The 16,765-nt window shown below is 43.2% G+C and overlaps 1 protein-coding gene across 2 annotated transcripts in view; it reads right to left on the reverse strand.

The window, feature by feature from the left end:
• Nucleotides 1-4,327: 4,327 nt before the first annotated feature.
• Nucleotides 4,328-16,765, reverse strand: part of LOC122812057 (G protein-coupled receptor kinase 5-like) — a 1,528,223-nt gene continuing 1,515,785 nt past the window's right edge. For both annotated transcript variants that reach the window (XM_044084306.1, XM_044084307.1), the window contains exon 16: nucleotides 4,328-4,970. In XM_044084306.1, the coding sequence (XP_043940241.1) occupies nucleotides 4,851-4,970 (120 nt within the window). In that variant the 3' untranslated portion in view covers nucleotides 4,328-4,850. The remainder of the gene's footprint in view (nucleotides 4,971-16,765) is intronic.

Consider the following 16,765-nt stretch of genomic DNA (forward strand, 5'->3'; position numbering starts at 1 on the left):
AAAAGCGGGACTTTTCGACATTGGGAGCTAAACCCAAACATGCTAACAATGTGACCGCATCCATTTCTTCTTCTACGTCTTCTTCTTTTTTCACGTTACCAGCACCTGTGAAGAAGAATTCTCGCAAGAATTTCTCACACCAGGCGGAGAAGGATCAAAAGAGACGACGGACTTCCAATTGACTGGCAGTAATGTTTGTAATGTTCATAATATATCAGGTATTTACCTTTCTAAGCCACAATTATTAGTGCTAAGCAAGGATTTGAATTTCATACCCAGCAGAAGTACAGATTTTTGCACTTTAATACCAGAACTGATGTATTTTGCACGTAATGTTATGCTTAAACAGATGTATAATGATACAAATGGAGTTTTAAAACCTCCTCTGCTAAAGTGACCTAGTACTTTTACACCTATTTTGAACCCTGCATTACTAATGTTTGTTAAATCATGTGAAAGAGAGATTGAACAATATTTATGGAATACATGTACATCTATGTTTTATAATTTAGACCAGCAGCATAGAGAAGCCCTACTAGAGTTAAGAAACAACAAAGATATCATTATTAAACCCGCCGATAAAGGCGGGGCTGTCATTGTACTTAGTAAAGAATATTACAACACTCAGTTTGGTTTGATGCTGTCAGATAGACAGACTTTTCTCCAGTTATCACCAGTTATGGTGAATTCATATATTCAGAAGTTGCATATGTCATTTAAAAATCTGGAGAGAACAGGGTTGATAGACCATGAGTTATTGTTTTTTCTATATATACAATATCCTACTATCCCGGTCTTTAAAGCCTTGCCCAAGATTCATAAGGATTCAAATACACCATCCCTAAGACCTACTGTATCAGGCAGGGGATGGGTAATGGAAAACATTTCTATTTGGATAGAATGCACTCTTAGACCAGTTTTGCAGAATTTTAAAAGATACAGCTGTATTTTTACAGTCGTTGGGCACATATTTATGGGAAACTGATGCAATTGCTTACATGTTTGTTACCTTGGACGTAAAAAACATACAGTTATTGATAATCAGTATGGTATTGCAGCTATAGGGGAAATACTTAGCAGGAAAACTGACATACATATAGATGAGAACATTTGTCTATGTTCTTTACTGAGAGTGGTACTGGAGAACAATGTCTTTCTTAGCCAGGCAAAATACTACTGCCAGAAACAAAGTATAGCAATGGGGACGCACTGTGCAAACACTTAAGCCAATTTGGTTTTGGTCGTATTGGGAAGAAATGGTTACATTTGATACTGAGCATGATTGGAAAGATAAATTATTGTTCTATAATAGATTTGTAGATGATGTCTTTTTATTGTGGAGAGGTACTGTAACTGAGTTACAATCTTTTGTTACATATTTAGAATCGACTACAAATTTTCTTAGATTCTCATTGAGCTACTCGAGTACTAGCATTGAATATTTGGATGTTCTCATCTCAAGAACAGTGGATGGGGATGTAGAGACATCACCTTAAAGGAAGCCATGCTGGGCCAACAGTATGCTCAGTTTTGACAGCATGCATCCCAGATATGCTTTTCAGAACATAGTCAAGGGACAAATTTGTAGAATATGCACTAATGAGGGTTCCTTTTCCCAGGAATTAAACTTATTAAAGAATAACTTACAAAAAGGCGTTATACAAAAAAAGTACTAGATAAAGAATTAAAAAACAGCAAACAATATAGGACCCATAAAGCCAAACCATGGCTACATAGGGGAAAGGAGCAACCTAATAGTGCTGACACTCAAGAGAATAATGACAGCATGGGGATGCAGATGCTTAACTTACAGCAGTGACATAGGTGGCATATGTAATATCATTAGAAACAACTGAAGAATCCTGATGACAGTATAGCCAAAATTGTAGGGACACAACCTAGGTTCATCTTCAAAAGAAACAAGAATTTGAAAGCTATTTTATGTCATGAACCCTTTCCAACCAGTTATAAGGGTTACAACACTAAGAAGAAGGGTACATTTTCAGATCAACACTGTAAAGCCTGCATGTATATTAAGCAAAGCAATTGTTTTTCCCATCGATGGACTAATAAGATCTATTTCCTGGATGCATATGCTGATTGCAATACTCAAAATGTTGTTTATATTGCTGTCAACAATGTACTGCGTATTATGTGGGAAAAAACAGTTGTAGGCTTAAAGACAGGCTCTTTAAACACTTATCTGATATAAGGTTAAGAAAAGAACAAAATGCATTATATAAGCATACAGCGTTGCATAAAGATCATGTATTTGCATTCATTTGTGTTGTAAATAAGAGTCAAAGAATGGGGGATTTGAAAAATGAAACTGAATATAAGGAGATGCAATGGATTCTTAGACTGGGAGCCAATAAAGCCCCACGACTGAATGAGGTGGTCCCTTTAAAACCAGCTTTGGTAAAAAGGAGGGTAAAATACTGAATTTGATTGGACACGTTGTGGTATAATAGAAATAATGTTTTTAGTAAGTTTATCATCTGATGAAGGGATCTACCCAAAAGCGCTTATGATATTGTTTTATTTGCCATTTTAATAAAAGTGAAATTATTTTATCTTCAGCATGGTGGTAACTGCCTTATACTTCGGTTTGCGTAAATTATGTGTGAATGAGTCTGAAGTAGTATAGGCCAATATTCAGCTACTATTGGTAAGGTAACACTACAAAGCACTTTGTTCTGAACCCCAGAGGGTGGAATCGTAAGAAGCAAATGGTCATAAAATTTGTTCTCCAGCCTAATAGCATGAATCTTTACCTGGACGTGGTAGGTACCTCACACAGCTCAAAGCAGCAGTGAATATTTGTCAAAGGACTGACAATTACATCCAGGGTTTAAGAGTTATACATTACTAGCTGAGAGTATAACTAAAGGAATTTTTTAAGCAGAAGCAGAAACAGTTCCCCTGCTGTGGTTTGTACTCTAATTTTACCTATTTATATTTTGCTTACTAAATATATCCAAACAATATCCTTCCATGATGGCACATACACTATGAAATACAGCTACTTACAGACTAGTTCTTTTATCAATCTCCTATTAAATGTACATCTTCATCTCATAGTCAATTAAGTGTCAGATCTGACTTTTTTTTTTTTTTTGCAATTCCATCTTGATGGAGAGTTGGGGTTGTACTGCATCTGCGGCAATCCAGCATTCCTTGTGAGCCCCTACTTCACCTCACCTGTGTACCTGCTTATTTACCCTTAAACCATCTTAACTACATATTTAAGTTGCGTTAAACTGGATTAACTCCCAAGCTGTGGTTGCCAGCCCAGATATCAAGGCTGGTGATTCAAAGATAACAGGGCCCCACAGCTAACATAGCTGTTGCAAAGAGGTGTGTTTGCCTACAAATAGGCATGTTCTAGAAAGTATCCCCACCCTTTCTAATGGAGTAATGCCTCCCAATCTTACCCATAAGCCTTGCTCAGTTGCCATTCTGTGCCCAGGTCTCCACCTGGGACAGGGACACATCAAAAGCCTGAGTGCGCTAGCATATCCCTCATTCCTCTCCTCAAAGAAAGGGGAGTAGGTGGATTCTTGTCATTCTTCTTTCCTTTTACCCCAGCAGGCACCCAAGGAGCTTAATGAATTTCTGGACTGTGGTCTGGGCTTTATGTCTATATGCATAAAAATGGCTATCATTTCACTTGGGTTTGTTGCAAATGTCACAAAAGTCTGAATTAGTTCGCTCAATTTCTTACTCAGGTACTACAATCCCTTATGAAAGAGGTGGAACCCATTAGCATATAAAAGATTAGAGAGTATACAATAAAAAACTGCGGAAATAATATATATATATATATATATATATATATATATATATATATAGAGAGAGAGAGAGAGAGAGAAAACTTTTAGACAGAAGGCCTGATAAGGAGTGACACCAGGCACAGCAGATATTTGTGAGTGCACAGAAAACCCTGAAGCTATTCAGGTAACAGTACTACACACATTGGTACTACTGCAGATGTAACCACGGATCAGTGAACACTAGAGACATGGATAATGAATTTGGAAATAGATAAAAACAATAACTAGCATGTTGTCAAGATGAGCTTTTACGGATAAGAATATGGGCTGTTATACATGGTGTCTCCTGGTCATGTCATGTAAAACCCTGTGCAAAAGAAGCAATACCAATCCCACTGTGGCAGTACTTAGGTCACATAACCAGTCACTTAAACCACAGCCTCACCATACTTTACATTGTTACAAACTCAGAGGACATCAGCCTAACATATCTGACTACCAGTTTGGTCAAAACATAGTCTGCTCATACAAGAATAACTCTGTACAAGGACAAGTTTCTGAGAATAGTGCCTACGATATTTTGGTTGGGCAACAGATCAAAAAGGCAGCCACACAAATTGCACACAGAATTTCATCAAAATGCAGCAATACAATACCCTTTTAGAAAAAAATTTACATTTAATTAAATTTAGTTCACTTTGGCCTCTCACTCAAAATAAAAAAAGAACATTTTTAACATATTTTAAATTACTTACTGTCCATAAATTTTTCTTTTTTTTTAGCCTGAGAATCCAAAATGACTTCAATCCAATAGCAGAATTCTGTTTAAAAAAATATATATGTATATATGTTGCAATGTTACATGTTTATATGACACAATGTTAAAAAGACAGCAATGAGACAGTTCATAGTTTTGCCATCTTTCAAGATGTTGAACTTCACATCTGAGAGAAACCTGAGAAAAATACGTGAGGTGATGATAGGGCAGAAAAATGTTCCATGGAACTTTATATATCTTTGTCTATATACTTGTACAGTTACAGCTGTAATACTGTCTTTAAAATCCTTCAGATGTCATCATGACTTTGTTGATGCAGTCTGTCCAACAACAGTAGAGTTTGTAGTGGTACTGTGAGAGTTCATATTCAATGCAACATTCGGGTTTGTGCTGCTAGAACCAACAGCATTTTCTTGATGCTAAAAGTCAAAAGAAAAAAAAAACTCTGGTTAATATTCTATTTTTCTACTCATTTCTACAAAAAAGTACATAGAAAGCCAAAAGAATGTAAAAAAGAATAATGTTCATAGGTTCATAGGTTCATACTAGGCTATCTGCCCTAGGGCATTTATAAGCCTAGCCAGAGTGTGTTTGGCTTTCGCCACCCATTTTAAATGAATTTTGGTATGCCCTTTTTCGAGGTTAGTATACTGTGCCTCTGTCTAACAGTGACACAGAAGTGATCCCTGGGGTAAACCTACTATCTCCCATCCACTCATCAAGATTCCTCTTGAAGAGAGTCAATGAGGGACTCTGCCTAACCTGGACTGGGATTTTATTCCAGAGTGAAGGGAGCCTCTGGGTTATGAATCTGTCCCTCCAGCATGTCCTATTTATTTCAGTGCTGAGGTTCAAGTTTCTCGAGCGTGTAGCTCGACGGGATTTGGATTTTCTGAGGTGCAGCATGTCCATTAATTCCAGGTTGGACATGGCTTTATATGTCAGGCACAGATCGCCTCTGAGCAGGCGGTATGCCACTGAGTAGAGCTGGAGTTTCTTTAACCGGGCAGCATATGGCATCTGTTTGAGCCCTTTGATCCTCTTGGTGAGGTACTTTTGGGGTCTTTCCAGTTGCTGCAGGTGTCTGGTAAGGTACATCTCAAAAGGGCATTATACTCAATTATGGGCCTGATGAGGGATGAGTAAAGAGGCACGATGACCTCCCCTGATCTAGATGTGAATCCCTTCATGATTAGGTGGGCTATATAAAATGTTTTTCTAACCACTTTGGCCATGTGGTTGTCAAATGAGAGATTGCTATCAACTTGGGTCCCCAGGTCCCTAATTACTTCTTCCGTACTTAATGGATTACCACCTATGTGGTAATTTGTGGGCACTTTGTTTTTGCCAAAGGGGATGACTATACACTTTTTGGCATTTAGCTTGAGGCCATGGCTCTGGCACCAGTTGTCTGTTTCTATGAGGCCCTCTTGTAGGATGCTTGTGTCGGCTGGAGAGTCTATTACGGCGCCCAGTTTGCAGTCATCTGCGAACTTGGTCAGCCACAGACCTTCCGTGTTAGCCTGTACCTCCGAGAAATATATACCGAACAAGAGAGGTCCCAGGACTGAGCCTTGTGGGATGCCACTTGTAACTGGTTTGGAGTCTGACATGGCTCCAGCAATTCTAACCATGTGGGGTTTGTCCTTGAGCCAGTTTGCAACCCATCTAGTGACATAGGGGTTTATATTTAAGCTGGTGAGCTTATCTATAATGCCCGAGTGGGGTATTGTATCGAAGGCTTTTGCAAGGTCCAGGTAGGCTGTGTGGACCACCTTCCCCTCATCAATGGCCTTGGTGACTGTTTCAAAGAAATCGACCAGGTTTAAGAGGCAGGATCTGCCCTTAACAAAGCCGAACTGGGTAGGATCCAGTGTCTGTAGGTCCCCAATATCTTTATTTATGAGGTCCACGATGATCCTTTCCATAGCTTTGCAGGCCAAGCTAGTCAAGCTTATGGGGCAATAGTTTCCAGGATCCATTGAGGCACCACCTGTGTGGAGAGGGACCACTGTTGCTGTACGCCACTCTTTGGGTACATATCCTGTAGTAAGGCTGAGATTGAACAGTAGTTTTATGTTTGGGTTTAGTTCTTCTTGGAGTTTATGTAGGACGCAGCCAGGGACACTGTCTGGTCTCATTGATGCTGTGTTTTTTGCTTTGGAGAGGGCGGCTCTTACCTGAGCATCTGAGATGTCAGGGGGGCAGCACTCTGCTGGGATAGATATTTGCCCTTTTGGTGGGGAAGGGGAGGAGAAGTTTGCGCTGAAACTGTCAGCTAGGATGTTGGCAATGTCTGTGGGTTTGGTGTATTTTTTGTTATTTTGGACTAATTCTGAGCATATCTGGGAATTCCCACCCAGGTTCCTAACATAACTAAAGAAAGCCTTGTGATTATCCTTAGTGTCCTGTGCAATTTTTCTCTCGAAGCTGGCCTTAGACGATTTTATGAGTGCCCGTAGTTTTTTGCTAATACTGATCAGAGATGCCTTCCCTTTTTGGGATTTTGCTCTATCATATAGTAGCTTCCTCCTATTGTATAGTTTGTTTATGGCTGGGGTCCACCAGACAGGACGCCTAACTTTGGAGGATTGGGTCTTGGTTTTATTTGGGATTGCATGATCCATGCATTCCTGAAGGTGTTCATAGAATGCGTTTATAAAGGATTCTGCGGTCTGGATTCCACCTCGGTTTTGAGGAGTGTGAAATTTGCTTTAGAGAAGTTTTTCACTGTGGTTTTCTGGGCAGGAGCTGGGGTCGGGATGTAAATATCTAGTGAGATTAGTTTATGGTCTGATCTTACCAGTGAGGGATACACTTCTGGTCTGGAGCATAGAGTCCCCATGTTGGTGATGATCAGGTCCAGTATGTTTTCCCCTCTTGTGGGAGTGGCAACAAGTTGTTCCATAGCATTTGAGTTTATAAATTCTAGGAACCTTTGGGCTAAGGTGTTGGAGCTATAGTAATGCTCCCAGTCTATGTTAGGGTAGTTGAAGTCGCCCAATATAATGATGTTTGGAGAGACCTTCATATTTTCCAGTGTTCTCAGGAAGGCCGAGTGAGGTTCCTGGGTTTGGGAGGGTGGTCTGTAGCAGGCTATAAACTGGAAGGTAGTTTTACCCACTGTTAGTTGCACATGGATAGTCTCTGATGCTTCGTGCTGTGCCACCAACCTGGAGGTGTGGGTATCTTTGACGGATATTGATACTCCCCCTCCTTTTGTGGTTCGGTCCAAGTTTTGGGGCCGAAAAACATGGTATGTGGTATAACCTGGTAGTGTTGGGGTGCTCTCGGGAGCCTTGAACCATGTTTCTGTTACTGCACAGATATCGATGTTCTCCATGCTAAGGAGAGTTTCGAAAAGTGCATCTTGAGGTTTAGACTTCTGGCGTTGAGTAGCATTACTCTTAGTTTCTTATCCCTTGTGATACCTATGGAGGTGGGTTTGTCTTTTGAGCCTTGCCTAAAAAAGGCACTATGGGGGGGGGCAAGAGCCTTTGCCAATATCCAAATGCCCAGGGGTGAAAGGTGCAAGCCGTCCCTAGCGAAGCATCGTGGCTTGTCGAACATGTCATCCCAGGCAGACAGGCATTGGATCTCCTTTGAATGACACCAATACTTAAGCCAATTGTTGAAATTGATCATCTTGTCTTCATATTGTGGCATCATTCTTGGTGAGGATAAGATGCTACTCAAGGTCAGGGTCATACCGGCCTGGGCTACATGCTCAGAGAGCTCCTCTATGTCCCTTTTCATGTAGTCCAGGGAGGTACGTCTCAGGTCATTCACACAAACATGGACAATGACTGAGTCATATTTGTACTTGCCTTGGAGTGACCTGAGTGCTTGTGTTATGTGACGGATCCTAGCACCCGACAGGCAGCTCACCGTGACCTTCTCCTTGTTCAGCCTGGTGATCGGGACATCAGTGTGCCTGACGATACAGTCACCTATTACAAGTGTATCAGGTGCGTTGTTTAGCCTTAAGGGCTGTGACTGTTCGGCACACTGACTTTGTGAGCTATGTGTTGCACGTGTTTTGTTTTGGGGTAGCGGTTGCTTGGGTGTCTGCTTTGGAGGTCTGTGCTGCTTAGGCAGATTTTTATTTAGAGCCTCTGAGTATGTTTTTGTTAAAAAGACGTTCTACTAAACATAGCCAAATTCCCAGGATAAGCTAAACAATTGGTGATACTGAAACATCTGAAGTGGGATTTGAGCATAAAAGGAATTAAAGAGGTTGACAAACTTCACAGTGTCTAATTTATTAAACAGCAAATTATCAAGACTTTATGCATCCATGTTAAGGCATTTAAGTCTAGACTTCATTCAAGAAAGACTACACAAAGACTCCTAGCACGGATGGCATCTTCAAGGTTCCAAATATAAAGAAGCAACCCAAAAACGACCAGCAGAAAGGAGAAAATGCTCTTTATTGTCACAGACCGGTTTCGGTCACAATGACCTTTATCAATGTGAATAAATAACATGTCAGTAATAGAAAGGCTGTTTATATAATCACAAGATATACAAAACCACCAATCACAACAATACCCTGTTACCAGAAAAAAGTTAAAGAAATATGCACACCATATCTAGAAAAAACAAAATTAAATGTGATTAATAAAACTGTGATGATTGCACATGTAAATATATACATAATATATCACTATATGTATATGTAAATATATATATATATATCTATATACATGCACATAGCCATAATAAAAGGAATATACATATGTAAAATAAAAAAACGAAAAATAAAAATATATAAACCACCATAACTCAAAGTGACTGGGAATTATATCATAGATGGTCATTCAAACCTAGGGGAAAAAGACCCCCTAAACGTATAATCCACATTTATTCTTTCTTATTTAAAATTTCATGCCATTTATTCTTGGAAAATTTTAAACCTGCAACTTTGTCAATAATAGTGAATGTGAATCTAGCAGTTGTGTGGACTTGGGTATGTTTATATAAGGCATTGGTGATTACCTTGTTGCGTATGTTACTCAAATGTTCAGAAATTTTACGTTTAAAAGACCTAGAAGTCTGGCCTATATAAAAGGCCGAACACTGACACTCAGCAAGGTAAATCACCCAACTACTATTGCAATTGGATAGAATGCGAATATCAAAAACTTTTGGTGTATTCTTACTTGAAAATTCTTTGATTTTTAGAACATGTTTACAAAGTGTACAGTGATCACAAGGGAAACACCCATGTGGCCTAGTTCCCCCTATGGACATTTGTATTTTGTTGTCATATAATCCACCGGATGGATGTTTTTGTAGTGACTAAAAAAAGAAGTTATGTTCTTACCATAACGTTCCATCTGAGTAGTAGACTTCATTCTTCTGCACATATGGGTATATGGATCCGAGCCGGCAAAACTTTTCAAGCATCAGCTCCGAGCTCCAAGCTCCTCCCTTACCTATATTATATCACTTCCTCCTATCTAGCCCCAGATCGAGTTTGCTGACACTAAATGGCAACATAACCACAATCCTAAACAGGAAAAACCTGAAGAGTGAGGGGGATGGAGGGAGGGAAGGTGCAAAAGAATGATGTCTACTACTTACATGGAACGTTATGGTAAGAACATAACTTCTTTATCTGAAGTAGTCGACTTCATTCATTCTGCACATATGGGACAGAGTCCCCAGCTACTAGTATTCCTGGGAGGCCCCTATGGAAGGATATTTCTGAGCACCGCAGAGCCAAAGGATGCTCTCCCTCTAGAAATAAGATCCAATTTATAATGAGAGATGAATGTGTGCAAATTGGCCCAAGTCGCTGCCGCACAGATATCGTCTAACGGAACTCTTGACCAGAAAGCTGCAGAAGTGGCCATTGCTCTAGTGGAATGAGCCTTCAATACACCTGGAGGAGATCAGCCTTTTTCCTTATAAACCTGTGCAATACAAAGAGTGATCCACCTTGCTAAGGACACTTTCGAAACTGCTTTGCCCAAAAATGGTTTAGAAAAAGAGACAAACAATTGATCCGACTTCCGGAAGGGTTTAGTCCTATGGAGGTAAAAACGAAGCTGTCTATGGGCATCCAATAAATGAAGCTTACGTTCACCTCTATTTTGGAAATTTGGGAATAAGACTGGCAAATTTATAGACTGATTAATATTGACTGCTGAGGACACTTTGGGAAGAAAGGAAGGATTTGTATGCAGCAAAACCCTATCCTTGTTGAAAATCAAATAGGGGGCAAGGAGGATAAGGCCTGCAACTCTGAAACTCTCTTGGCTGAAGTGATGGCGACCAAGAAGGCTGTCTTCCACGACAAAAACTTCATTGGAACTGATCCGGCTGGCTCGAAAGGAGTAGAGGTCAAAGCCTGAAGGACTAAAGTCAGATCCCAGGGGGGCACTGTTTCTTTAACTGGAGGTCGCAATAAAAAAGTGCCCTTCAGGAAAGCTTTACACAATTTGGCAGAAGCCAGAGCAACCTTATTTTCACACACATGAAAATTAGAGATGGCAGCCAGCTGAACCTTGATGGTGGAAGCACTTGCGCCTGATCAAAAAAGATCGGCCAGAAAATCCAGTATGACTGGGACGGGGGCTGTAAATGGGTTCAGATTGCGCTGAGAGGCCCAAACGCAAAAACGTCTCCACTTGCTATTGTAGAGTTTCCTAGTGGAGGCTTTAAGAGAAGCTACCAGAATATTCTTAACAGGGGACGAAATTCCAGGAGTCCTGATGATCATGGGAACTGGAGCAGCCACGCCGTCAGCTTGAGACTGTCCAGGTTGGGCAGGGGCAAGCCCAACAGGTGAGAGATCAGATGCGGGCATGGATCTACAGTCGATGGAGGAGCCAACAGGTGAGACCATAGGAAGGGAAACCACACTTGACGTGGCCAGAAGGGAGCTATGAGAATGACTTTGCACTGCAGCTGGCAAGTTCTCTGAAGGAACTTCGGAATAAGAGGTAACGGGGGATAAGCATACAGTAGCCTGGGAGGCCAAGCATGGACCAGAGCATCCCTGGGGACATCCCCCGGAGGGGGGATCAGAGCGAAGAAGTTGCTGCACTTCATGTTGGAAGGAGACGCGAAGAGATCGCAGCAAGGTTGACCCCAAACACGGAAGATCTTCTCCGCCACTGAATGTTTCAGAGACCACTCGTAAAGCAGAAGGATTGCCCTGCTGAGACTGTCCGCTAGAATGTTGGAGCATCCCGGGATATGCGTTGTTATGAGAAACCGGCTGGTGGATATGGCCCACTCCCAAACCCTCATGGCCTCGCGACAAAGGGGGTAGGATCGGGTCCCTCCCTATTTGTTTATATACCAGACTACAGACATGTTGTCTGATTGAATGGCTACCACCCCCGGAGGTAGGACAGGGTGAAAGGCTCTCAACGCTAAAAGCACTGCCCTCATCTCCACGACACTGATGTGTAGCTTGGTCTCTGGAGGGGACCACGTGCCTTGGACCATTCTTCCCAGGAAGTGACCCCCCACACAAGAGCTGGGAAGCATCCGTGGTCACCGTGGCTTGAGCCGGAGGGGCTAGAAAGCTGCGCCCCACGAAAATGTCCACTGATTGAAGCCACCACTGGAGTGACGTTCTGCATGTCCGATTGATTAGGATGTGGAAATTCATCGAAAGGTCTAGCCAGGACCACTGAACTGCTAGATTCCACTGAAGGACTCTCATGTGAAGACGTGCAAGAGGGAGGATAGAGATTGCGGCTGCCATAGAACCCAGGGCTGTGAGAACATCGGCTGCTGTGACTACTGAGTGATCCAAGATCGCCGATACATGGAGTCTGAGATTTTCTATCCTTTCTGGGGTGAGAAAAATCTTTGACTGAATTGAATCCAACCATGCCCCGATGAAGTCTATGATCTGAACTGGAGCCAGGTGGGACTTGTTGATATTGATCGTGATGCCTAACTTGTGAGCCAGACCGAGGAAGTGGTGTAGGGCCTGATACAAGAGACTTTTGGTGGATGCAGCGAAGAGCCAGTCGTCTAGGTAGGGGAATACCTGAATGCCCTGAAGTCTCAGGTGTGCCGCTACGACCGCCATAACCTTGGTGAACACCCTGGGGGCTGTGGTGAGACCAAAGGATAGGGCTCTGAATTGAAAGTGACTGGCCCCTAGCTGGAAGCGCAGAAACCTCTTGGAGCTTCTGTGGACCTTGATGTGATAGTAAGCGTCCTGGAGGTCTAATGAGCACATCCAGTCGCATTCTCTCAGAAACGGCAGAATGGACTGTAGAGTGACCATCCAGAATTTTTGTTTCTCTACTGACAGGTTGAGGATAGACAGGTCCAGAATGGGCCTGAGGTCCCCCGTCTTCTTTGGCACTAAAAAGAACCTGGAGTAGATGCCTGATCCGGATTGATCTGGGGGGACCAGCTCGATGGCTCATTTTTGTAGCAGCTTCGAAATCTCTAAAACTGCAGCCTCCCTGTGAGCGAGTGGAACATCTGGAAGGCGTGCTGGAGTTATGGGGCATGAAATGAAGGGGATAGAATATTCTCTGGATATGATGTTTAACACCCAGCGGTCTGTAGTAATGGATTCCCATGCCGCTGGATGTAAGGAAAATCTTCCCCCAACTGCCTCCAGAGTAGAGCAGCCGGGCAACCCCTCAGGGTTGCTGTGCGGGTCTGTCGGAAAAAGGTTCCCTAGACCCGAAGTTTCTGGGACCCCCTCTGCCTCTGGGACGGCATCGTTCTTGTCCCCCTCTGCCTCTGGGGGACAAATATTCCTGAGTGTCACGAAAGGACTGTGATTTCCGGAACCACATCTTCTTTTGCCCCTTCTGGTTCCTGGAATCGGACCTCTGGGGGTTAGAGAAGTGGATTCCAACGGCTGACAAAGTCTTTCCATCCTTCTCACTATGGGTTAGTGTGTCACGTACAGTCTTGCCAAAGAGGGATGATCCATCGAATGGGGCATTGATGAAAGATGCCTTAAAGGGGTCCGCAAATAGACACAGCCTGATCCAGGCGTGTCGCCTCAAGGCAACGCCTGTACCTGCAGCTCTAGAGGCTCCCTCCGTGGCATGAGAGAGGAGACGCATTGAGGTATTAGTCACTGATTTCAGTGTAGTCATCTTCGCAGTGAAGGACTGCTTGTCCTGCTGCGACAGGGACTCTGGGGGCAACTCAGTTAGCTCCGATATAAGGTCTCGCTGCAGTCGGATGACATGTACCAAGTAATTCAGCGCACGGATAGAAAATGTCACTGACAAGTACATGCGCTTCCCAAAACGATCCATCGACCTGGACTCCTTGTCTGGAGGATGGACCAGGAAACTCTCCTGTGCCAATTCCTTCGTTGTGGCAGCTGCAACCACCAAAGCGTCAACCGGAGCTCCCTTGGACCATGCCTGCCTGACAGCGGGGAAAGGATTTTGTCTGGCCTTTTGGGTATAGGCTCTACGGTGTCAGGATCCTTCCATGCCCTAGTGGTGATGAGGTCCACCAAAGGGTCAGCTGGAGGGGATACCCAGGAAGTAGATGGGCCCGCGCCACAGGTTTCCAGGAATACGGACTCATCCGCAGAGGGTTTGGGGGCTGACCAACCCCCTCTTTGGTAGAGGATCTCCATAATGTCTACGAACGAGACGTCCTCGGTAGGTGATCTGGGGGAACCCTCTCCTTCATTCATCCGTATCAGTGGTAATGGACTCAGGGGAGTCCAAGTGCCTCCTCTTGCACTTGCGCTTACGAGGTTCCTCTCCAGTGTGACTCTCTGGAGAGGATTCGTAAGCCTCAGAGGGTTCCCTGAGGGGAACAACCTGAGGTTGCCTTGGCATGGGCTGTCCCTGAGACAGGGCAATGGGAGCAGAATCCAAAATCAGAGGGGTCTGGGTGGGATCCGAGGATGTGAGCTGAGGTCTCGACCCTTGGGTCTGCCTCCCCGACCACGGCTCTAAGTCCCCTGGATCCGAGATCAGATCCGAGGAACTCAAGGTGACGGCTGGCGTCGAGGAAACAAAAATCATCGGTGCCGACCCCACAGCTCCGGAAGGTCTCGGACCCGAGAACGACGAAGCATCGGGTTGGATCGGGGAAGGAGCAATAGGGTGGAACATAGTAGAAGAAGAACCTTCAACAATGGGAGAGGGCCCTGGTAAGACCCCAATCTGAATCTGGTTCTGGATGAACCTCCTCATAAGCCTGTCCATATCAAGTTCGGATACACTCCGAGTCAATCTGGAGGAAGCGACTGACTCGGGTCTGGGTCGGATCAGAGGGGAGTGCCTCCGCTCCGATGGCTCTGGCGAGAAATGGGGAGAGCAGAGCCGAGGAGAACGAGACTTGGGTACCTTAGAAGAGGGGCTGGAGAAGGACTCCCTGTCCGGAGACCTTTTTCTGGGCCTGTCCATCTCTTTATGGCACCTCTCCTTCTCTCTCTTGTCCCAACCTCTCTGAGATGACTCCGAGGAAGCAGGCCTGGCGGGAGGTTGAGTCCCTGCCTGCACAGAGTCACCAGCTGGGGAGGCAACCGAGGCAGACTCCAGGGCTGAAGCTGGTAGCAGACCTTTAGCCACAAGCTTAGCCCGATGATCCTTCAACGCCCTCAGGTTAAAACCCGAACAAATTTCACAGGAGGCAGAAAGATGGGTGACCCCTAAACATAGAACACACAGAGTGTGGCCATCGGCTGGAGAAAGCTTATGACCACACTCTGTGCACTTTTTAAAGAGAACTTTAGGCTGTTCAGCCATAGCAAAGACAGAAAAGCCCTAGGGCCCACAGACACACACACACTTAAGAAGGACTGGGCCTAGACGGGAACCAGTAACACAATACTACACAAACACTTAAATTAATAGCTATAGTTAAATTTTTTTTTTTTTTTAAACTAACACGACAACCAAACGCGATGTAACGGAGGAAAAAGGGAAGGTATACACACTCATCAATTAGCAGCAAAGGACCAAAAACCTTATCAACTAGCTAGGAGCTCAGAGACCACGATGCTGACACATAGAGTGGCAAATGAGATCTGGGGCTAGATAGGAGGAAGTGATGTAATATAGGTAAGGGAGGAGCTTGGAGCTCGGAGCTGATGCTTGAAAAGTTTTGCCGGCTCGGATCCGAATCAGATCCGTATACCCATATGTGCAGAATGAATGAAGTCAACTACTTCAGATTGCCCCCCTAAGGTAGTTCCTTTCCTGTAGGAAAAATAACATCTACTATCCAATATTTTAGCTAGATGTTCATCAGTGCAGAGTATGTCTCAATATTTATGTATAACCCTGGTAAAAGAGGAAACATTTTAACCACAAGTTATAGTAAATCTAATTTTAGGGTTTTGACCAGACCTGAACTCACGATAAGTTAATAATTGATCCCTAGACTTACCATCTACAATGGTCTTAGTTTGTAATAAATGCCTGTTTGAATATCCACGTTCAATAAACCTGTTGGTAAGATTACTATTACACATAGTGAGATCAGTTTGTCGAGAACATATTCTCTTATTTCTCATATATTGGGATTTAGGGATATTGCGCGTAATGTGACCTGGATGATAGCTGGAGGCGTGCAACAACGAATTGGAATGTAAAGGTTTTCTATATACTGTACTAGCCAAAGAACCATCTTGTTCTTTTGTCACCAAAACATCCAAAAAGAGGACAGATTTTTTATTAGTTTCAACAGTAAAATGGATACCCCATTTATTTTCATTCAAGTAGTTGACAAATTTGTCTAAATATGTCACATCAGATTTCCAAACCATCCAGCAGTCATCCAGGTACCTACGCCAAATATCAATCTCATCCATAAAGATGTTATGATTCCTGTCATAAATGACCTGACGTTCAAAGTATCCCATAAAAAGGTCCGCGTATATAGGGGCAAAGGCAGCCCACATTGTGATGCCTTTAATCTGCAAATAAAATTCGCCATTAAAGAGGAAAACATTTTTAGCTAACACATGTTCTACCAAACCTAGTAAGAATGTATTAAAACCAGGTTTGTATAATTTCAGTTCTGAAAGCCAGAACTCCAGTGTCATGAGTCCAGCCCAATGGGGGATATTAGTATACAGTGATGTCACATCCAATGTACACAAGAGCCAATGATCCTCTAATTGGGAATTATCAGTGATGTTAAGAAACTCAGTTGTGTCTTTAATTCTAGCTCTAACACCTTGTAATAAGGGTTTAAGATATTTTGTAAGATATATATAGAGATGGGCTCAGTAAGAGACCCACGA

The sequence above is a fragment of the Protopterus annectens genome, chromosome 9.part0 (genome assembly GCF_019279795.1).
Source record: "Protopterus annectens isolate FY-2018-M chromosome 9.part0, PAN1.0, whole genome shotgun sequence".
NCBI classification, from domain to species: Eukaryota; Metazoa; Chordata; order Ceratodontiformes; family Protopteridae; genus Protopterus; species Protopterus annectens.